The sequence below is a fragment of the Cryptomeria japonica genome, chromosome 3 (assembly GCF_030272615.1).
Source record: "Cryptomeria japonica chromosome 3, Sugi_1.0, whole genome shotgun sequence".
In the NCBI taxonomy this organism is placed as follows: domain Eukaryota; kingdom Viridiplantae; phylum Streptophyta; class Pinopsida; order Cupressales; family Cupressaceae; genus Cryptomeria; species Cryptomeria japonica.
In genome coordinates, this window is record NC_081407.1 from 459,400,184 (window position 1) to 459,424,409 (window position 24,226).

At 34.9% G+C, this 24,226-nt stretch overlaps 1 protein-coding gene across 3 annotated transcripts in view; it reads left to right on the forward strand.

The window, feature by feature from the left end:
- Positions 1 to 8,719: 8,719 nt before the first annotated feature.
- Positions 8,720 to 24,226, forward strand: part of LOC131062417 (transcription initiation factor IIA subunit 2) — a 40,226-nt gene continuing 24,719 nt past the window's right edge. Inside the window, exons 1-4 of one of the 3 annotated variants that reach the window (XM_059218402.1) lie at positions 8,720 to 9,044; positions 9,185 to 9,319; positions 10,151 to 10,201; positions 16,197 to 16,251. In XM_059218402.1, coding sequence (XP_059074385.1) covers positions 9,191 to 9,319; positions 10,151 to 10,201; positions 16,197 to 16,251 — 235 coding nt within the window. In that variant the 5' untranslated portion in view covers positions 8,720 to 9,044; positions 9,185 to 9,190. The remainder of the gene's footprint in view (positions 9,045 to 9,184; positions 9,320 to 10,150; positions 10,202 to 16,196; positions 16,252 to 24,226) is intronic. The other 2 variants (XM_057996072.2, XM_057996071.2) reach the window with 2 other exon arrangements.

The window sequence follows — 24,226 nt, forward strand, 5'->3', positions numbered from 1 at the left end:
CTCAGATGGGTAGCACAACAGCTCCTTTGGATGAATGCTCTGCGTCATCATAGGCTTTGATTTTTATCTTCTTGTGGGGATCCACTAATTCAATTGCATATCCCATAGTTGTGACTAATTGTAGTGTACAGATATTCAAGCCTGCTCCATTTTCGATCAAGACTCGCTTGATCCTATGTTGGTTGGTAAACCCTTCAATGTGGAGTGAGGCGTTGTGAGGTTGCTGGAAGGATGAGTTGTCACTTTTAGAGAAAGTGAGACAAGGTGATGACCTTAGATTGCCAACCATATCTTGGAACTGATATGTGTTTAGGTTTGCAGGAACTGATGCCTCTTGGAGAGCTTGATCCAAGATTGTTTTATGAGATGGTGATAGGCGCAATAGCTCTAAGATAGATATCAGTGCGGGCATTTTGTCTAACTGTTCCACAAGGTTATACTGCTTTGGGATAGATGGGGTGCCTTGTGGAGCTACTTTTATGGTAATTTTGCCGCGACGTGTAACAACATTGCAGTTAGAACTGGGATTTTTTATGGTAATAGTTGCAATTTTTTCACTGGCATCATATAGGTGATTCACAGTGTAATTATACGTGGCTTGCGTATAATCAATGGTATCTATGTTTCTCCCTGAAGTGGAAGGACCCCTTTGATCTTGTGATGGAAGTGGATTTTTGAATATAAGATGATCATTGTTTGTTGTTTTTGGGTCATGTCCTTCGATTTCAATTTCACCTCGGTCAATAAGATCCTGAATAAGATCTTTCAATCTGTGACAATTGCTTGTCTTATGCCCTTTCCCTTGATGGAAATCGCAATGTTTAGTATCTCTCCACCACGAAGGTTTAACTCGAGGTTCATAATTTGATGTTTTGGGTAAGGTCACCAGATTTTGAGAAACCAACTAACGTAACACCGTTTCAATAGGTTCCCCTAAGGGAGTGTATGTTCGTTTTGGTTTAAAATTTTGCTGACGTTGTATGGGTTCCTTTTGAGATGTATTACGTCCTTGATTTGGAGGGGCAACTGTGTTATTCTTGGGTAGGGGGTTCTGTCCTGCAAATCGGACCACGGGCTGTGCACTTTTGATAGTTCTTGCATCCACAACCCCGTCATTGACGACATTTTTATTTTTGTTCCAGAAGTTAGGCTTGTCACTATTGAAACATGGGCTAGGGCCATCCTTTGGTTCATTGTATATCTTGATAAGCCCCTTTTTGATGAGAGCTCGTTCACATTTTAAACCTTCGGTGATCATGTCATTGAAAGAGTCTGTGTCTTTTACGTCTAGGTGAAATTCTATTTCGTCATTTAAGTTGGAAATAAATATTTCCACTAGTTCTTGTTCAAGTAACTGAAGAGAACATCTGCTAGACATTTGACGCCATCGTTGCAGAAAGACTGAAAATAACTCTCCTAGTTTTTGTTTAGTGTTACATAGATCAGCCATGGTGATATCTCTTTCAATGTTGTGTGAATAATGTGCCGGGAACTTCTAGACGAGTTCTTCAAATGTCCTAATGCCACCTGGTAATCGGGAAAACCATGTTGTGGTTGTTCCTCCCAAGCTTTGGGGAAAAAGTCGCATTAGGTATGTGTCCTCATATGCCACTTCGAAGCAAGCTGAATGGAATTCTCTAACATGATCACGGGGGTCTCCTTTTCCTCAGTACTTTTCGAACTTGGGTGTTTCAAACCCTCATGGAAAAGGTGGCATATGAAGATTCCTATCAAAGGGATAGGGACAAATGTCATTGAGCGAAAATTGATTAGTTTGTACACCACTATGAAGTTGTTGGGCAAGATTTTCGACTTGTTGCCGCAACATGTCTATTTCATTTGGAGGAGGAGGAGGTGGGGGATTACCTTGATGAAGGTTATATCTGATGTGATCTCGACCTCTTTCATCTTCATTATGACTTTGGCGTTCTGATGCTTGCCTTAGTTGTGCAACATCAAAGTCAGAGGGTAGTTTAGCCCCCTCTTGAGAAAGTCTTAAAAAGTGAGCATCAGCATTGCTCCCGAGTATTTCATCAAAAAGTCTATTAAAGAGAGGGTTGTGTTGTGCCCTTTCTATTGTTGCGGGAGTAGGAGTACTTGGATTTTCATCATTTGCGTTTCCTCCAAGGGCTTCTTGGAATTCATTGAGATTTTCCTCCTCTTCCTCTTCAATTTCTTTTTGTCTAGACCTTGATCTAGTTTGAGCCATTTTGTTTATAAGTTTTTGTTAAATTTTGATGAAAATGATGATGAGTTGGTGATGGAATGAAAGATTGATGTTTGGTGTGGTGTTTTGCATACATCTCTCTAGCACCGAAGGTAGATGCTACCGAAGTTCTTCCTTGAAATTGCTTGTTGTGTTTTGATTGACAAAGTTTGATGTGATAAGGTTTAGAGAGATCTTAGATGTGTTACAGACCCAACTACCTAGTAATGAGAGGATTCACTCATAGACTAGTTTTAACTTGCATAGAAATGTCTCTTAGGATGAGTTTATCCTAGATGTAGAGACACTCTAAAAAGTGATGTACTGTGTTAGATTAAAGCAATATCGAAATAGAACTTAGGACAAAAACCTCTTGATGTTTTGAGAGTTGAAATGGATTTGATGATGTGTGAATGTGGAGATGGATGAGATGTAAACTTCAATAGAAACTTTGTGTTACAATAGGAACAAACTCTTCCTCTTCTTGTTCAGGGGTTGGTGGTTCTACCCTAGATGAGTTATATGTGATACAAATATCTGGAAAGAAGGCAGGATCGATCTTGCCTCCCTTATTTTGATGACAACTCAAAGCTCGATATTGAGTAAAAGCTCTGTGGTTTAATGACTCTTGATCAAACTCGTTTGATTTCCCTTGAAGGTATAGATGCATGTGATGCAAGAAGGTTTTATGAGAGACAAAGATTTGTTTATTAAGATAGAAGAATTTCCTCCTTTTGATAAAATTATTTGAGCTTAATGGTCTTTTCTTCAAGTTGATATGTTGATGAAGATTCTTCTTTCTCAAGATGTGAAGAATGGTCATATAGTTTGATACTTTTGTTATTGCTCTTTGTTTTTGATCTTTGGTTTTTGAAAATGTTTTGAAAATTCTGTGTTGGATGAATACTTGTTTTGGAATTTGATTTTTGATTTGTCCTTTGACAAGAAAACAAAGTAAGCACACAAACACAAGAATTTTGCCTCAAAAGGCACAAGTAAGTGTGGGTCTAAATCAACCCAATCTTTTGAACTTTTTATGACCCTTTCCTTCAAATGTATTTTAGGTGTTACCAAAGCCTGAAGTCGGCTCAATTTGCACTGGTCTTGACTCACAACAACAAACACTTCAAACACTTGTTATCCCTAAGGTCAAATGGCCAGTTGCGATAATTTCAACCCACATCTTGATATTTCTTTGATTTTGGTATTACATACCTTATGAATCCCGTCGTGGTAGGTAAGGATGTGATATACTAAGTCTTGCATGAGCATAACAAATAGATGATCCCTATGATGGGGGAGTCACCACTTTTATTGGGCTACAAGTAACCTTTCAAAAAACTATATTTCTACTCAAGGAAATATGTATGGTGAGTATCTTGGGAGCAAAACCTTCTATGCTCTTGAACTGAATTTATCACAAATATCCTCAATCAATAGAATGGGTGGGCTACTACATAAAAGGTGTTTAGTAATTTTCAATGTCTTTGGACATAAGTTCTTTCTGCATTGCTCACTTAAGAGCCTTGTAACTTGTGGTGGGGCCCATTTGTCCTTTCGGCAAGTTACACTGTAGGAACAACTATACCCAAGGCTACAACTTTCGCTCTCACCTGATTTCTATAGCGGCTCAAAAGATTTACCGCGCAAGGTCGTTCCCAAGAGTGATGTGTCTCTTGGCAAGCCTCTTTGAGTGTTACTAACACTTTTCTCTTGCACCTAGGACCATGAAAGCCAAGGGAGAGGATAGTGTGTGTTAGAAGTAGGACCACTCGACCAACTCTTTTGCACAAGTGTGCCAAACACAAAATACACTTGTTCTTTTTAACTTGTCATTGCAATGATGTTCTATCTAATTGGAGATGTTGCTCCAACAACCATGATGTTCTTTTTAATTTCAAAGACAATATGTTTGAGTAAACTAGGAATTTGAAATCCTGGTCCACTGAAATTGAAACACGTATGCATGAAGTAAATCGTTTTGCAAAATGAGACAAGTTGATTGTTCTTTTTACTTGGACAAAAATTGAAGTTTTGATTGTGAATTTTTCTTAAATTTGATGCAAGAAACGAGATTTGTTTGTTTTGTTTTAAGCACCAAATAAAAGTGAATCCTAACTTGCAAGAAATAAAGTTGTGTTGTGAATTTTAGAGCACCAAATGAAGATTTTGATTGATTTTAAGCACCCAAATGGTGTGTTTGAGTTTTGTTTTTAACTTGCATGAAAAACAAAAAATTGTTTTGTAAGTTTTAAAAACACCAAATGAAAATTTTGATCTTAAGTAACAAAAAGGGTTAGTTTTTAAAACCTGCAGATGAAATGAAAAGTTAGTAAAATCCGAACATATGGTGGGCTTCCACAAGCCTAAGAAAAATTATTTTATCGGTTACAAGGCCTTTTTTACAACATTCTGTTATAATAACGCAACTCTGTGTGAAAACAAAAGTGCTACTTAACACAAATGCGCTAAAGTAAAAACAAAAGCGCTAAAATAGAATATCTATGTAGCAATACAAAAGCGCTAATTCCAAAACAAATGCGCTAACTAATGAACAATAGGGCTATAATATTAACAAAAGCACTAATTTTTGGACAATAGTGCTATTGTAAAAACAAAAGCGCCGAAGCGTGAGCTGTGTGCCAAGTAAAACAGTAAAAAAGTTAGTTTGTCTAAAAAAAAGTTGTTGGGATTCACATCGGGTTCACCAAATAATGCTTTGCAAAATGGACAATGTTAGACAAAAGCTTGTGGTCGTATAACACACAAAAACATAAGAAACAAAGACAAACGTTAGTGTTAATCAACCAAAAACAAGTCTAAGCAGGCATGCCAAAAGAGACACTAAAAACATGATGAAATATTTAACTATGGAAGCAAATACAACAAGACATCTCCAAATGCCTTCTACCATGCTCTTAGCTCCTTCTCCCTTGTTTCTCTCCTCTCCAAGTTCCAAATTAGTGTAGCTCTCAGCAGCTTTTTGTACTATGGATGTCTTATGGAGATTCAAGATTGAAAATGCTTTTAAACTTATGCTATGCAAGTGTAAAAATAAGCTAAATATGAGATGCTATGAAATGAACTAAGATTTATTTTAGTCCAAAATGATAATATATTAGTGATTTTATGCTAGAATGCTCTCTAAAATTGACTATATATTAAATGCATACAAGTTTTCAAGATCTAGATTATGAAGAAATGGGCTCTATTTATAGAAAAAATGGAGCAATGGATGGTTGAGATTGAGTAATCTCAACAAGGGTTAGGATTGAATGATATTCAATCCATGTGAGGGCTTTCAACCCAATCCCAGGATGACAAGTGTCAATATGAGATAGGTTGAGAGGAGAGGGAAGAAGCATTAAATGCTTGACATGACCTGAGAGTTAACTTGGGAGTTAAGATCAATGGTTGGGTTGAGTGAATAAATTATTTATTCAAAGAATAATGCTTTTATCCAATGGATAAACTCTTGTGCAAAGGTTAAAGAGGTAACTATGGTCAAAACAATAAATGCTTGAGAAGACACATGGGTCACACGAGGGTTGAGTTAGGGGTTAACCATAAATGGTCATGTAAGAGTTGTTAGTGGTTTGGAATACTTTAGAGGTTAGCTTGTTGAACATATAAAGCATTAAATGCTTTTCAAAGGCTTTGGAGTCTTTGAGAAGTGACTTCAAGTTGCTTAGGAATGTGACAATAATTAGGGGATGGATTAGGCTAATTAGGAAGGGGTTAGAAGAATCTAGAAGGGGGTTTAGGAGTGCAAGTGGATTTGGTGAGTGAGGGAAAATAGGATTTTAATTAAAATAAAATTAATTTATTTCAACTTGCATTTGTAGGAAAATGCAAGTCGGGGGGAGGGGGACGGGTGAATGATTTAAATAAATGTTTTTTAATTATTTATTTAAAAGAGGAAGGGGGTTTTAAATGAAATAAATAGAATTTATTCATTTAATTGATTGTGAATTTGGTTTAATGAATTAATTAAAATAAATTGAATAATTTATTTAATTAATAGGAGAATGTTTGAAGATGAATTAATTAAATATTAATTTAATTAACTGATGGCTAGTGGGATTTTAATCAAATAAATATCAAATATTCATTTAATTACACTGGACATATTTATGTGACTACAATATCCTTTACTGTTACTTTTAAAAAATTATGATTAACAATAACACAATGATTAAGTAGGTGGTGTTTTTATATTACAACAGGTTTACCAATTTTGCTTGTATATATAACAAGATCTTATAACCCTCTAGTCCAAACTATGATATACCAAGCATAATGCATATACTTATGTATTTGTCCCTGTGATTGTAGAAGTTGACACAAATCTCTATTGATTGAATGGCGTGCCATGAGTAGAAATGATCTAGATAACCTAAAGATTTTTTATTTCATACAACACCTTATCATTAAAATTTAAATATTTTGTGCTTAAGTTGTTGAACTTCTCATTCTTTGATAGGGTTATAGGTTCCATTTTCATCAAGGTCTTTCATGCTACTCTTACCAACTAAACAATTTCAATATGGACATTAACTTCTTCTCTTGCCCAAATTTGTGTCCCCCTTGCCACTGGTTGCTCACTTTCACTTTACTTCATTTTAGAAATAGCCCTCCTCAGAGTTTGTTTGCATCTTTTATTACTATGTTCTCTCATGTCATAAAATTCCACAAAATTATCATTATAAAGATCCAATTTATATGTTTTCTATTGATACTTTGGGCATGCAATTTTGGTGGCTTAAATAAGATTTCATTGCAATTGAAAAAAATGAGTAGTGGAATGTACTTTACTCAAAGAAGCTATTTTCAACATGTGAATAGAGCTTAAGCTCACCTTTCTTTATTTGTCACATCTATTGGACATCAAATATATCAAAATGTAATACAAAATATTAATTTATTTACTTTTAGAATCTATTTAAGGACACATCTCATGAATTTGATTAAAACTTCAATTACAAATATCCATGCATCCTTTTGAATTTCCTATATTAATTTCATTCACAACTTTAGTGATATTGGAGAACATTGAATGAGATTATTTTAATGTACATGTTAATCTTATTTCTTCTTCTAATTCCTCTATCTTACTATAGAGAACTTGTGTATCTTATCATGGAATGAGAACTTGCGTCTCTTATAATGGAATGCAAATTGAAATGTAGAGTCAATTTATGACATTAGATTCAATTAAATGATATGTGACACTTGACAACCACCTTTATTCACAATCAAAAGTTTAGCTCTATAGAACCACTCTATTAGGGAACCAAACATCTTTATGAGTTAAGCCTAAAAAAAATCAAACCTCTAGACATAAAAGCAAAAGAATAATTACTTATTAATGTTTTGGTTTTGAATGATAGATGACAATTATGATCCACTAAGCACCCCTAATCTATGAGTTCCACATATAATTCTTTAATTTTGAGACTTTATTTAAAATTAGTAAGTCAATAATTTTTTTAAAGATCTTTTATAAAATTCTTGACTTTTCTATTGATCGAATGCAACTTTCAAATTTATAGAAAGATTTAATATAAATTGTAATCAACATAACCATAGTACCTCATCATGCAAGTATTAGTTATGATATTTATTAGTCAAAATAAATTGTCTTCTATCAATTTGCAAAAATCTATTGTCTCAAACTATCGATCAAATTGATATACCATAACTCATCTATTGTCCCATAGACTTTCAATACTTAGCCTCGTGGACCTTAAAAGTTGTTGTTCTTCTTCTAACCCTCAAATCTTATTATTACAATAGGGGAAATGAGCAAGTTACCGTTATAGGACCAATAATCGTCATCTTTTTGTCACCCTCACCCCCCATTAGTAGACATAGTAGGAGCCAAAAAAAAAGGTAATGGAAGGTCCATTAATAAATATCACATGTACCAATAGTGATGCATTTTTTAGCTTTTTTGACCAAAAGTAGCTCATTACTGGGACATTTGTGCACCACTAGTGGGGCATTTGTGCACCACTAGTGGGGCATTTGTCCACTACTATCGAGGCATGGAAAAGGTAATGGAAGGTCCATTAATAAATATCACATGTACCAATAGTGGTGCATTTTTTAGCTTTTTTGACCAAAATTAGCTCACTACTGAGGCATTTGTCCACTACTATTGGCTATTTTGAGTTATCTACTATTGGTGCAAAGGCGAACATGTATTGGAGCACACTTTGAAATGTGTACTTTTTGACCTTTGTGCATATAACGAATTCCACAGCATGCATCGTTACTATCCACAAGCCAAAACAATAGCTTTAAGCAGCTAAGTCGCATACAAAAAGAACCAAAACAAAATCATTGAAATCGGATGAACCGTTTAGGATTTTAAGATGCGCGAAGTTAGCTATGATAGCTATGACGACTCCTTTCCCCTTAAAAAACAAAAAACAAATAGTTGACACACTATAAATTGTGAATGGATTGGATAAAATTGATGAATCACAAATCCTTGGTCTCTACACACAGATTACACGTGAAGTGTATTCTCGTATAGGTATAGTGGAAGGAATTGTCCTGGGTTTAAAAAGAGAAAACCTAATATATAATCCCATCGTCGGTATAAATACGAATGTGACGTGAGGACAAAATCCAGCTTTCTTAAAACGGAATATAAATTCACTGATCCTTAATACCCGGATTTGAGGAACTTTTGAGAGTATTTCTCTTGAACAACATATCTCAGAGAGAGTTTCAGGCAGGGCAGGTAATACTCGTTTTCTTGCTTTCTATATTTCAGGGTTTTGGAAATTAAATTCGGGGCAAACTAATCGGGCGACAACGAAAGTAACAGGTAAGGATTTTGCACTTTGAAGGGCTGTGAGTAGATAATTTGATTAGCGGCGGGGCGTGTATGTAGAGTAGAGGTTAAATCTAGTTTAGGCTGGAGTGATGAGTAATGTGAGCAACTAGGTCAAATTTGTTGTCTGGCAGAGGCAAATGGCGACCTTTGAGCTGTACCGGAGATCCACAATCGGCATGTGTCTCACGGAGACATTGGATGAACTCGTTTCAAACGGCACTCTCACTCCGGAACACGCAATTCAAGTGCTGGTGCAGTTTGATAAGGTGTCTCTAAATGAATATAAAGAGCTTTTGGTGTAATTTGTGCAGTAGATTTTTAAAATTAATGTTCTACATCATATTCTGTGATATGTCATAGGTTTATGTTTTTAGTGCATGTAAAAATTTTATATTGCGTATGTTTCAGCAATCTTTTAATTCTTTTTTAACTATTTAGTAGGTTTTTAGAATCAATGTATCGGATCATACTCCGTGTCTCTGTTTTTTTTATGTAAACTTTTTTTTTAATACGAGGAGTTGTGAACTGATAATGTTCCAGTGGGGTTTGAACCTTGGTAACATAAATGTTCAACAATAATGTTTCAGTGGGGTTTGAATCTTGGTGTCAAGAACTACATCACAATTTAACCATCACACTATACCAATACTTGTACCAATACTGACATATATTAAAATTGATGCATCATCTATATTTTAGTACTTTGGCTTTTCTTTATAAACCGTGTAGTAATTTTTTAGCATCAGTCTCAGATCATACTCTGTGATGTCTTAAGTCTTTGTTTTTAGTGCATGTTGAAATGGTTGCATTGCTCATGTTTCAGCCATTTGTTCATTCTTTGTAAACTGGATAATTGTTTTTAACACCAAGGTCTCAGATCATTTTTTGTGAAATATTTTAGGTCTCAGTTTTAGTGCATGTTAGAATTGTTCCATTGCCTATGGTTAGCAATCTATTTCTTGATCTTCCTTGTATACTGTAGCATCAACATCGTGGATCATACTCTGTGATATGTTTTAGGTCTCTGTTTTTAGCACATGTTATAATTGTTGTGTTATATTTTAACATTTGGTTTCTTCATTATTTTTGATGCGCAGTCTATGGCAGAAGCTCTGGAGACACATGTGAAGAGCAAGGTCACTATTAAGGTTAGCTTTAAAAGCTTACTTGCTTTCTCTGCCGTGAAATCCTTTTTTGAATGGTAACATGCATATTATTGTTTGCTAATAAGTGAATATGCAATCTAGCTCTAGGTTAGCCTCATACAAAACTTGTTACTCGTAGTTGTAATTCCTGTGGCTAACAAGTGTTGGTAAAATTGCAGATAATATAAACTTATAGTACAGCCCTGCAGAAGAACAAGAAACTCTTAATATGTCATCCTTTCATGTACTGCATTTGACTACGCCTAAGATTTCGCTATATGAAACTGCAGAAATGTAGTGACTAATGCAGCCTGTTTACAGTGCACAGCATTGCTTTGGACATTTGAAGCAAGAATTTGGCCGAACAGCACTTTGGTGCCTATCAGAATTGCATTTTCTCAATTTTGGTGGATTCTTTACACTATATACTCGTTAGCATACTTTAACTCTCTATTTCTTAAGATGGATTTCACTGCTTCGCACCTTTACTGTCATACCCCCACCACTGGCAAACCTCATAGGATGCAAATCGCAGCCAAAAACTTGGGCAATCAGCAAACAAGAAAAGCATTACCTTTAGGCAGCGATAATACATAATATTCACTAATGCTGGGCTACGATTCCTTGGGTAAGGAAGGCAGTAATAGCATTAGTATTTCTGTGGAATCTAATACTCGTTTCATTTTTTCAACTTTTCAGATTCGTCCTTTAGGGCAACAATGCACTTTGATATATGCCTTTTTTTTACAATAATGGCAAGAAAAGTAAGTGGTTGCATATTTATTGTTGATGCAATCAAGTATGGTACTTTGTTTTATATTCTTCAAACCATAATTCCATAGAATTTTGGGGATGTGGGATGGGTGCACATCCGGGACAGGTTTTGTGAACCAGGGGCGGGAAAATTTAAAATGGTAGTTGAAAAATTAGTTATAAAAAAATTGTATAAGGAATAACATTTGACTGTAAATTACCAATCACAATCCATTGAAAATGTTGAATACCGATATATTATTTATTTAAAATGTCTCTGATTATTACATTGAAAATTGAAATACAATTGGCAAATGCCTTTAATAATCATCCCTAATGGTTGTGGTAAACTCCTCACTGCCGGAACTGCTAGTGCTGGATTCATCTAGCTCAAGCTCCTCCAAATGAGTAACCAACCATGTTTGTGCTGCTTCATTGACAGTTTGTCTTGGCTTCTTTAGTTCTGCAACCCATTGTAGTGTTGGAGTCTCCTTGTATGTAAGCGTGTTGTGGTCAATTAAGTGCAATGTGTTATGTACAACTCTTAGATGTAAGCTTATTCCTCTCAATAGAGTGGATGAAGTTGTATGCATACTAGTTCCTCTTAACATCAATAGAGCTAGGAGCTTCAAACAAGAGTCAAATGGCTGCTGTGGTTGATAGTGAATGAGGCCCATGCATACTCCACCATAGTATTGGGTCCTCTTGTCCCATGATCTCCCAATCCAATTTTGCCTCATCTAAGAGTGACAAATTGAGTTCACTTAGTAAGATTGGCGGCAACATCCTTAACATTTTACATCTTTACTATTGTTTTCATGAAGCCTACCTTCACCTCAACATTTGCCATATGGGAAATCTGCTAGGCCATTGCATGTACCACTTTAGGTTCAATGCATAGGCAACCATGTGCAAGGGAGTTTTGAGCTTCTTCCACTTCCATTGAATGATAGTGTTTGTTATAGTACTCCAAGGTGTTCTTTCATTTGTATACCAGCTGTAATGTCCCCACTTTGAAATATAATTTATAATAAATAATAATAATAAAATAAAAATACAAAAGAATAAAAGTAAAAATAAAATTGAAATATAAAAGAATATAATTGAATATAATTAAAATTAATTGTTTTTTTTTTGTGTAACTAGGATAGGAAAATAAAAAGGATTTGGATTGCCTTAAGGCATCATCCGAATCCTTATAGGGCTGGGCCCTTCTTCATTAAGGAGGTGTGTAAATAGGGCTGGGCCCTATCTCCATCTAATGTATTTATGTAAAAGGGCACATAGGGCTGGGCCCTATCTATGTGCACAAATTAGGATAGTGCTGGGCCCTTTCTCTTCCACACGCCAAGCAAGGTCAAACGTGTGAGATTGTAGCATCTACCTTAGCGCCCGGGATAGGGCTGAACCTAAATAAATCATGGAGTGAGATATAGGGCCGACCCTATCTTGCACATATAACGTGGGAAAAGTACAAAGACTTTAGCGCCAAAAGGTGCCTTATTGGGCCGACCCAATAAGGCACCAATCCTCATATATAAAAGCTACATAGAATGCATCTTGATACAATGATCATATATGCGAATCAGATCTGCAATAATAGTGCGAAATATATCTGCTCTCCTTTGGTGTGAAGATACCTGATCTATGGATGCGACTCTGCTCTGATTGATGCGAACTTAAGTCTATTGTTCATGCTGAAGAAGGCACAGTTATGCTGATTACAAAAAGGTCATTTGAAGCTGAAGATATCTGCACATGTATTCAGCCTGAGATAAGTGTTGTAAGACTGCAATTTTATTCATAATGAATAATCAGATCTGAGGATCTTCTGTTGCTGGGTTTTTCCTCCAAGAGGGAGGTTTTCCCAGGGTAGACTTGTGTTGTGTGCCCTTTCTATTTGTGTGCTTTGATTCTTGTGACTCTGCATTATTATTTCCTGCTCATTATTGTTAATCTGATCACGAAAACTAACATTAATGAATTGTCAGAAGGCATGAAATGATAAGTTGTGACACCCTCAAATATGAGGTATAAAAGGGAGAAGAGAATTCATTTGAAGGGAGGATAATTGGGGAATCAGAAGTGCAGATCTGATTTAAATAAGAAAAGCAGATCTAATTGTTAAAGGTTGTGTCCCTTTCAAAAGGGCAGAAATAATGAAGAGTTGCACTCTTTCAAAGGGTGCTAATGGTGAAAGGGCGTGTCTCTTGCCAAAAGGCATACATGATGAAGAGTTGTGACCTCTCCCTCACATTGAGAGATATGAAGGAAAGGAATTAAAAGCCTCCAGTGATGTCACCATCGATCAAATCAGATCAGAACTTTTATTAAGTTACAGCCAGTAAAATCCTTGTTCTTGGTGATATGCACAGGGATGTGCTTAATATATGAAGTCTGATAATGTTCTTGTGCATAAATTAATAGTAATATTAATATAGACTGCAATATGTATGACAGTCATACTTAATTGCATATATATTCATAATACATGAGAAGCTAGTATACTCATAGCCTAGTCCTTGATCTTTCGCTAATGCCTTTGTGAGGATAGGTTGGTTTGTTTAGGGAGAGGTGGAGTGATTCCTCACAAGATGGGTAAGTCCCAAGATGGGTTATGTACAGGTGTTCCAGAAACCTTGAGGGAGAAGTCCCAAGATGGGGTAAGGACCCGTGTTCCTGAAATCTTGAGGGAGCCTGATTGTAGATCGGTTTTTCAAGCACCCTAGCACAGTAATTCCCCCATCCTCCATTAGGGTTAGGGAAGTAATAAGGATAACCCTTAATATAATTGGTCATTGATTGTATTATGAAGAATTAGTTGTTCTCTAATCTCAAACACTTAATTTAAGCCATAATAATATTTAATGATATATGTTAATCATTGGGAATTGGCAGCCTCCCAATAGGGGACATTACACCAGCCTTTAGCTGACTAAGCATGTTGGTTGATGAAGATGATCGGATTTTCACTCTTGGTCTTGCTTAATGCAATGACAAGTGTTGATGGTGATTTGGAATTATTGTGGGCACATATTTTTATATTTTTTTTGAGGGTTTAGGGTGTGGGTGGGCTCATTAACATTTTATGGTTAGGGTTAGTGAATTAGATTTTCAAAAATAAAGTTTTTTAATCAAATGATATTTGCATGTTGTAATGTCTCCTATGTAAAAATTAAACCAAGACAGATCCAAATGTCTATCATACAAATAAGGGCATAATGTCACAAAAAGGAGTGCTTAAATTATATTATGGAATTATAATTAAGAAATATTAAATAAAGGCCTCATATAATTAAAGAATATATTAAATAATAATTCCTCTTAAATAATCAAGGGTCATTCGAAGAGTTTTCTTTTGGAGGAAAATCCTATTTAAGAGAGGCCAAGCAAGGACAAAGAAGCATACATTATTGAACTATTTCATTATTTGAATTCTACTCCTTGTTGGAGCATTGGACTTAAGTTCAAATGTCTTGAGGGCGAAACCCCTCTAGGTTTGGAATTAGAGGATGAAGACCCTCTGATTTCCTTCATTGGATAAATGGATGAAAACCCCTTGATTTCCATCTTTGGATTGGTGGATGAATACTCTTGATTTAGACTTGGGAAAATCTCGCTCAAGGATTGCATACGACTTTAAAGTCACAAGCAAATTGAAATTATGGTGATTGGGTTTCAAGATATCTTCATACCCACAGCAGTGATTCAAATCATTCTCAAGATTGTAGTGATTTATGAATATTATACGTCGCCAATTTATATTTAAGTTTACAGTGATTCATTTTAATCAAATCAAGTCATTCTTCTGCCAATTGTGGTGATTTAAATTCTTGCGATTTATAACTTATGGCAAATTTGATAATTCCATTAAAGGCTGTGATTCATAACAGTTACTTTATTTGGGTGATTCAAATAGAAGGGCAGTGTGTCATTAAGGGTATGACTATTCATCTTTTCCTAAATTCTTGCAACCTTGTCACTCTCAAGAGGGCTTGTCTCAGATCAGTTAAAGGTTGAGTTATACAAGGTAAAAGTTAATTTTGTGGTATTGAAAACAGCTCCTATAGTCCGAGTATTGGTAAAATAGTTAATTCATTTCTGCTGCATATATAATTTCAGTGTTGCAAAATGTATGGTCATCAATAACATTTAGAATGCTTGTGAAGATAACCCTTGTTAACTATTGAAATAAAACAAATAATATAAAAAATTCCATTTGAGAGATTACACATGCATACACTGTGGGGATGTTTCGAATTTTATAAGATTTTTGAGGGACTTCATGGAATTTCCATGCCATCTCGGGGACTTCTTGATGTCTCCTCAATGCTCCCAATAGGGGATTGTCTTGGAAACATCCCCCTTTTCTCTTGTGGTGGTGCCAGTAGAGAGCAGTGAGGGGGATGTCTCACCCTTGTCCCCGATTTGGAAATGCCTTGTTTTTTCTTTTGGCAGGGGGGAGGAGGTTGTGTTTGTGCAAAACATTGCTTCAAACCTTCCCTTCAGTTCTCCAACTTACTAAAACACCTTTATTTCTTTATATTGAAAAGTTCACATAAAAAATTGTTTCTTGGTCTAGAAGAGGAACCCTAGAGCTCATAAGACAAGAACTTTTACAATTATAGGTTGGCAAGCGAGTACCGTGCTAAAATATGTTTGAGTGATTGACAAATCCCATCTCAATATATTTCACATCAGCTGATCTAACTTTGGCCTTCTGAAGAAAAAAAGTACATAACTTGCATTTTGAACACGCGCCTTGACAAGAGCACACATCCCTTCTAGAGAGCTCCGATCAACACTTTAGGAGAGCAGTCTCCTCATGTTTTCATAGATAAGTTATTTTCTTTCTTCACAATCTCTTGCATTCATCTTTCATTATGTTCAATGAGATAACACTTCTTAATCTTGTAGTAAGATCTTTTTGTAGCTATTAAGATGTTCTATTTCTTAGGTGTATACTAATAGATTATGAGCTCCAAGCAGTCTACTTCATTTGGTATGGTATGAATAAAGTCGTATTAAATTAGCTGTGCTACTGCATCTTAATTCTTAAATACTGTGGTTGCATATGGAACATCATTTTCTTATTTTCTTATGGCCCTCATGCACAGTTGTTAATTCTCCATTTAGTAGGTTGAGATCCTTGTTTGATGATTTCAGTAAATCTTGTTCCTCTTGATTGTTTGTTATGAAGTTGAAGGTTCATTTATTTATTTCAGTGCCAACCTATTGTGTGCAGTGCCTCAAGAGTTTGCACTCAAACATTCTCTGGCTACGCTCATACTTGAAAGATGGTAAATTTGTCTCATACTTGGGTCACAAGCCTCTAGAGTCAAGTGTGGTGGTTGAATCTTCTCACCATGCAACTAGGAAAACTAATAAAGTTATGAAAACTTCTTGAAATAAATTTGTATTTGGTAAAAGTTGATGTTATGAAAATCCTTTCTATGAGGATTTTAGAGACACTTTAAGCATATACTTTCTCCGTATTTAAAATTTCAATGCTTATTTAATTATTATAGAGGAGAGCCATCAAATGCCAAAACATCTATGTGTCTCTCTCAATCCATTTGTGCGGCTATTTCATCTTGACTCAAACAAAGATTTTTGTTCCAAATTGCTTCATAGTTCAATAATTCTCAGAGAATCTCTCCAACAGCCACAAAATTCAAATACAGATCAATGAAATAGAAAGCTAAGGGGCTCTTACATTAATATCTGAATTGATCAAGCGTGACTTCATATAGACAAAAATGTCCCACAGTGTACTACATCTCCAATTGAGTATTATGACCAGACAATGTTTATAACTGAATCATCCCAGAAGGCATCTGTACCAAAGAGACATTTTGCAAGGTAGCCAATATATTTGAATCACCATATTATTTCCTAAATCATTTTTTGTTATGCCAATACTCCTAACATTTGAGTTGTGTATCTGATTTTATTTTTGAAATGCGGAGCAGAACATTCTACATGAAGGGATACACTTAAACAGGCAACAATTGTGTAATCCAATAGTAAATAACAATTTAAAGTCATAAAAGGGTTACTTGAGACACACGTGATTATGTAAAATGTCTAAGCTGTAGGAAATGGTGGGATCTGATGAATACTAAGAGGGGGGGTTGAATTAGTATACCAAAAAACACTGAACTCAAACACTTCAACAATTTAGCAGATAACCGGTATGACAGATTTACAAATAAACCGGTTAAGATAAATGCAAACCAAATAGCAAACAAAGCATTCACCCACAAAAGCACAATCACCATAACACAAGAAGTTTTGACGTGGAAACCCAAATGGGAAAAACCATGGTGAGCAGAAACTCACAAGTAACTATCTACAGAATAGAAACCAGACCGGTTAAGGTCAGACTGGTTAAGGTCATACAATGTTCTTCACTAGAACAGACCCTGTTAGGAATCTAGATCTCTGTTAGGAGATAAGTCCTGTTAAAGACTACCTTGTGAGAGGATTTCAGATTCACAGTTGTGAACCACCTTGTTAGAGGATTTACAAAGGCTTTGCTAGGCCTACCCGGTTAAGGGTTTCAGACTTGTCGAAGATGTGAGTAATCAACAAGTGAGTGATCTAGATACTAGCACAGTAGGCTTGGTTAGATCCATGACAGCTCATTGTTAATGCATTTCAGCATTACTTCAGTCTTCAATATCTCCACACTCCTACTCTTCACACAAACCTTATCTTCTCTTCTATGATCGCACATGCAAAACCTCATCATCTAAAACCCTAGACATGATGTCCTTATGAAGGAGTCTGATTTCATGTCAGTCCAATAGGGTTACATTACAAGTTCCTAGTTTCAGTGCATCTAGACACATTTGGTAACACGACACAAAATCACCGCCAAAGTGTCGGTGGATGATAACTCATCACAGAAATACTGGTTGGTAACTCATCACAGAGTAATACCGGTTCATACAATTTACCGATTACCGGTTGTCAAAAGTGAAGACTGGAAAAATGTTAACTACTGCTTTGATCCTTCGTACCGCTTGAGATCCTCAAACCGCTTGAGGTCTTCATAACGCTTAGGGTCTTCAGTCAGTTTGTGACCGGTAAACATCTTTTGCAAAACACCAATAGTCTAAAGACTATAATACATAATACCGGTTGGAACAAATACCGGTTGAGCATAACTCATACATAAAGAAAGTGATCTCAAAACAAGTGTGTGTCCATCAATGACAATCACAACATCATCAAAATTCTGATTTTATTTTTGAAATGCGGAGCAAAACATTCTACATGACGAGATACACTTAAACAGGCAACAATTGTGTAATCCAATAGTAAATAACAATTTAAAGTCATAAAAGGGTTACTTGAGACACACGTGATTATGTAAAATGTCTAAGCTGTAGGAAATGGTGGGATCTTCCTCCCATGGAAATGCCAAAGGCCTTTCTGGTCTGTCTTCACCAGTTCCAAACTTGGCAAATCACTCATTTATTTTTCTTTTTCCTACTGCAAGTAGTCTCCTGTATGGTTTATAGCTGGGTCATTCAACAGTTTGGCTGATGTCTTTTTGACATCAACATAATAAATTTTAATTTAGGATACAATCCATGTCATGGCCATTTTCTTCGACCAAGTTTTTATGTGCTTTAGAATAAACTTCTGTAACTAGAGTAATAAACAAGAGTATATGACAAGAAATATGCAAAAAAGGAGGCATATATGGCAGTGGTAGATGAAAGAAAGATATATAAATTCTCATTTAAGCTAAAACAACTCCCATACATAAATGTAAAAATAAAATAGCTCAAGGACTAATAAGATAGATCCTATGACGTGCACCTTTCTCATCCAAATTTTCATAATTTCTAGAGACAGCAACATATTTCTGCATTTTCTATGTTCTGTTACTTGTTTCTTTAGTACAAAATGTTGATAAAGGGAAAAATCTGATGAGACGCATTTTTTCATTCTTGTCAATCTGTATTCGTATTGGCAACCAAGTCAAGGAGGCAACATGGAACTAATAAGCAAGCGTATATATTCTCTTACCAAGGGCACGTCCAAATTCAGAAAAATTCTCATAAGTAGTCTATGGATATCGTCAGTAATGTATCTTCTGTTTATTTGTATGCCATTTATGCACAAAATAAGAATATTATGTATTTTTTTGCTCATTTTCATATAGTTTTTATATCTTATCTATGTACATTTCCATGACATTCTGTATCCAAGGTTCGTAGAATATTTGCATTCCTCATACTATTCTAGTATCCTAGTAATTCCATAAAAATGTTTCTTGTAGCTCCTGCATGCTCTTAGACTTGGGCAATAACTTTTTTTTAGAAGGTGAGGTGCAATGCAACTTTTTGAGGGAAACAAAAGATAAGTCTATAAGATGTTTTTTCGTAATTTTTGATAACTTAGCAATGCAGTTCTTTGCAAAATTTCTTTTGCATAGAAAGTGTGCTATGTTTGAAGTGTAACTGTAAGGGTATGGTGGGGTGCAAATGATGATGGTGACTTTGGGTATAGCTATATGACATGATATGCCGTTTGTTGTATGAGTTGTGATTTTGTAGATGATGAATCCTCTCGACATGTAGACACATGTATTAATTGGAAAATAGTTATATTGTTTGAATTGTTCAATCCTAAAGTATTGTTACCGGTTCATTCAGCATAGGCCCTGGATCTGGGTCCATTTCAAATCCAGTTTGGTGTAGTCTTGGATTCAAACAAGGGACTACAGACAGTTTGTGGATTGTCTTGGGAAAACATAAATAGAATTTGATTGAAACCTAACAAATCTACGTGAACTTGTAGAGATAAATGGGATTTAATTTTATTGTTAGTCTGGAAATAATATCTGTCTATTGCAATGAGTAACCTGCATATTTTTCTTTGAAAGAAAATTTTATCTGCCAGATTCAATGCCTCATCATTTGGCATGATAAGAGGGGTGGGCACATAGATGAAGGTGGAGGTGAGAAGCATTTGTTGCCATCTGAACCTGATTTCCAATTCTTTCTCCGACTTGCACAACATTTTATTTCTTTTCCAAAAAAATTGTTGGGCTACCATTTTATATTTGTAAAGCTTACCAATTTCATATTTGGCTATTTTTTAATTTTTGTGTCATTTTTTATTTTTTATTTTTAAGGAAAAGAATACAATTTTAATCATGCATGAGATGGTATGAATAATTTTAATAAAGATTCAAATGATTTTTTTTGGATAATTGATATGCTATGAGGTAATCCATATGCTTTTTAAAACTTAATACTAATAATATATATTTATAAGTTTGTTTGTAATTTTATTATTATATTATACATCAATTTTCTATAAGGTTCATAAATATACATAAAAAATATATACATCATCTTCAATATTCCTATTTTTAGACTATAAATATGAATAAATTTGTGATTTTTGTAAGATTTGGCTACAGAGATAGTCATCCAAGATCAAGAAGGCTAAAAAGGCAAGCACAAAAATTAGAAGATCAAAATGATAGAATAATTCTATTCTATTCAATGATGCAAAATGCAAAAGAGATACAAGATAGATGCTCAACAATGAACTAGAAGTGAGCATATATAGGATACACTATTGCACAAGCAATGTGGGATGATAGGAGATATAGTCACATATATGCACAACATCTCTTCCAAACTAGGATGCAAGTACAACCTATCTATGTATATGCCTATTTAAGCAAGCTTATCTTATCATAGGTGGATATAATGCAATAAAGTAATTAGCTAAATACAAAAATGAAATAATTATGAACATCTTCCCCATTAGTGTAGCTTTAGATGTGTAGGAAATATGTATAAATGGGTCCTGACAAATGTTTAGCCATGTTAGGTGACCACATACAAAATGATCCCCTTGAAAAGAAAAGAAAGAGAAAACTCTCGGGGCAAAACTTCACCCCAAAGAGAGCATGAAGAGAGTTACCCACTCGAAAGAAATAAAAATATTAAGATCCCATGTGAGGAAAGACTCTTTCCAAGAATATGAAGAAGACCTTTTCTCCGAAATGTAGAATCTCTTGTGCCAATGTTAGATGTTTGACTGTGAATGCTAAAGACGATCCATGAATGTCAAAAAACGTTTTTTCCCTGTAGGAAGAAACTAACACAAAGGCATATGCAATAAAATTTTCCCATTCTGTAAGGACTATGAGAAAACTTATCTCTAGATGTTGTTCAAGTGCTGTCATTCCAATGTCTAATGGTATCATGAACAAATCAGGAGACCCATCCCTATTTGAGGAAAGTGACCTCACAAAACAAACTGGAGACAAATGAGGAAAATATATGAAAGATGAAGTGACAACAACTATGATAGAAATAACAATGGAACTGACATCAAAGAGGACATGAAGGTCCTCAAGGGTGTTCTTCAAATTTGCAAGAAGAGACTCACAAAACAAATGTGATAGATTTGTTTTACTCATCCCAAGGAGTCGTCTGGAAGACTATGAAAGATTGGTTGAACTAAATCATTGGAAGCCATGAATAAAGTGACATTAGACTTGGTAGAAGTGGGAGAAGATGATGGAGATGAGATCTTATTGCATGTTAGTCTAATTCAATACTCATCCTTGGATGGTGAGCCCACACAAGATGTTTGAATATGAACAATTGATAAATTTGGAAATGTTGGAGTAAAAGAATCTGACAAACTAATGTGATTTTCTTGAAGAAGTTGTTTTAGTTCATCAATCTACTTCAAAAAGCAATCATTTTCACTATAATTTTTCTTTTTACAATAAACACATTTGACTTTACATGATTTGGAGGGCTTTTGTAAAATGCTGAAACAGAAAGGAGAGAGAGTAAGAGATATGATTAACTTCCGAATGTTACTAAATCACGAAACCAAGGAACACAAGATCACCTCTAAAATTATATGATTATGAACTCCCCCAACACAAAATGGTTTTGGCACTTTTCCTTTAGTGCATGTACAATTGCCACTTAAAAAAATTCACAAACTGGACTTGATTTTTACGCGTTACAATACTAAAACTATAGATTTGTTTCAACTTGCATCATATAACAAGATCTAACAATTTCTTTTTGAAATTCGTATAGAATGTTTTTTCAAAAAACAGAATCGGAGGTCAATTTTAGAGCGCATCACATCTTGCTTAATTATACTCCAAATCTTTATTGTGACCACTGGTTAGAAAGCTTTTGAAGCCCTATTTCCAATGAATCTAAAGTTGTTTTTCTTTTCGATATCTCTATGAAGTGTACAAACTTCTGCAAACAAGCAATTTTTTTTGGTGACAAAATTAGCAAAATAAATTCTTTGAGGGTATTGGGCCAAGAGCATTAATTTTAACAAAATGACAACTTGGATTTTGCAAGCGTCTCCCAAATAAAAATCTTCACAGATTTGAGCTCCAATGTTTAATTTGAATATAACAAAAGGCAAAATACATTATCTTGGATGCTCTAGGTTCAATAGTGAACTTATATTTGCTCCATTAAGCTTCAAAATGCACTTGCAGTGCAAAGCCAGAAATGGGAACCCTCCAAAATCTTCTCTCTTAAGCTTTTTGATTCTCCAAGTCATCATTTGATGCAAGAAGAGCATACTTAGTTATTAAAAAAAAAAAAGATCTTCAATCCTAGACTTTTTAAATTTTCTTAAAGACTAATCTTAGACATTCTCTCTTTCGATCCAATGTAAAATTTGGCTATAAAGATACCCACCGAAGATCAAGAAGGCTAAATATAGGCATAAAGTAATCTGAAGATCAAAATAATAGAAATGCTATGCTATTTAGAGATGCAATATGCATAAGAGATGCTCAACAATGAATTACAAGTTGGTATATAGAGGATACACAACTAAGAGGTCAGATATAGGAGATGTAGTCATATGTCCACGTCTCCACCAAACTAGGAAAGTACAAGTCACATGATGCAAGTACAACGTACTTAAGAAGATACCTATTTAAGCAATCTAATTCCTAGATGCATATGATGCAATAAAGTAATTAACTAAATGCAAAAACAAAATATTGCTTTAGCAATTTTTATATACTTTTTGTATGGATGAACTCAAAATGAACCCAACCCTTTTTTTTGATGAATCCATGAGCTGAAGCTACAAACCTAAACTTTAACCCAAACCTGCACCAGTAACTTAGTATTAAATCCTTTCGCATAGCATGCATGAATTCTTTGTATAACCATTTGAATGGAATTGAGATTCAAGAATACAAAACAATTCTGTGAAACTTTTAATCCCAAAACTGGTTTCCATCCCTTGGGGAATGAGCTTTTGGAGTCCACTGTTGTACAACATTATTGATGCTGGGGAACTCCATTTGAAATTCATGTGATTGGTTTTGAAATGTGGAGTTCAGCCAAATCAAAGATGTCTCCAAATTTGTAAAACGTTTTTTGCGTTAAAACATGTTATGTTTTCTTCAATTTAATGTATTTTCTATTTTGTTTTCCTAATTCATGGTGGTTCCAATTTGTATATATTTGATCTGAATTCTCTTCAGAACCATACCCAATTTTTGTACTGAAAAAGGATGCTAATGTATTGTTTACCAATTTTCCAAGTTTCCTGTTTTCAACATTCAATACACCAGTGCTATCAAATTAGAAAGTTCAAATCAGATTTGAGGGCAAAGTACTTTGCTTCTTAAGACATACCATTTTATTGGATGAATGTATGGTAGCAGCATAAGCCATAAGTAGTTTTTATACTCCCACAGTAGAATATCGATGAAATTGTTAACTCTTTGATCATAGGACATCCTTGGGTCATTTTTGGATTAGACCATTGTCACCTCTCGAATGGTAATGGTCGTATGCTCCTATATTAGATGATAGTTGTTTTAATACATTGCCCAATAGCACCCTCATGGTAGCTTAAGAATGTGTGCTACATCTATGTCATCTATTGTTTTACTGTCTTCTTTGAATTCATTAACTTATGGATTATAAATAATTTCTTTCGAGTGATTTTCCATATACAGGATCGCAGAGATGAAACTGGTTCTTTTTAGATGGTTCCCGAATAGTGTTAATGCAATTGGTATCCTCCAAGCTTATGGTAGAGTTTTTGTAAGATCTAGAGTTCAAATAATGATTGGCACTGTCTGACGGAATTCATTTTGGGAAGTGAAGCACAGGTGGTGATAGTGAGATTAGGGGTGTTTTCAGCAACATATGATTTTTTGGCTGTTGTAGGCATCAGTTTTTTTCATTCAGCTGTTGTAAATATAATTGACCAAGATTTGAT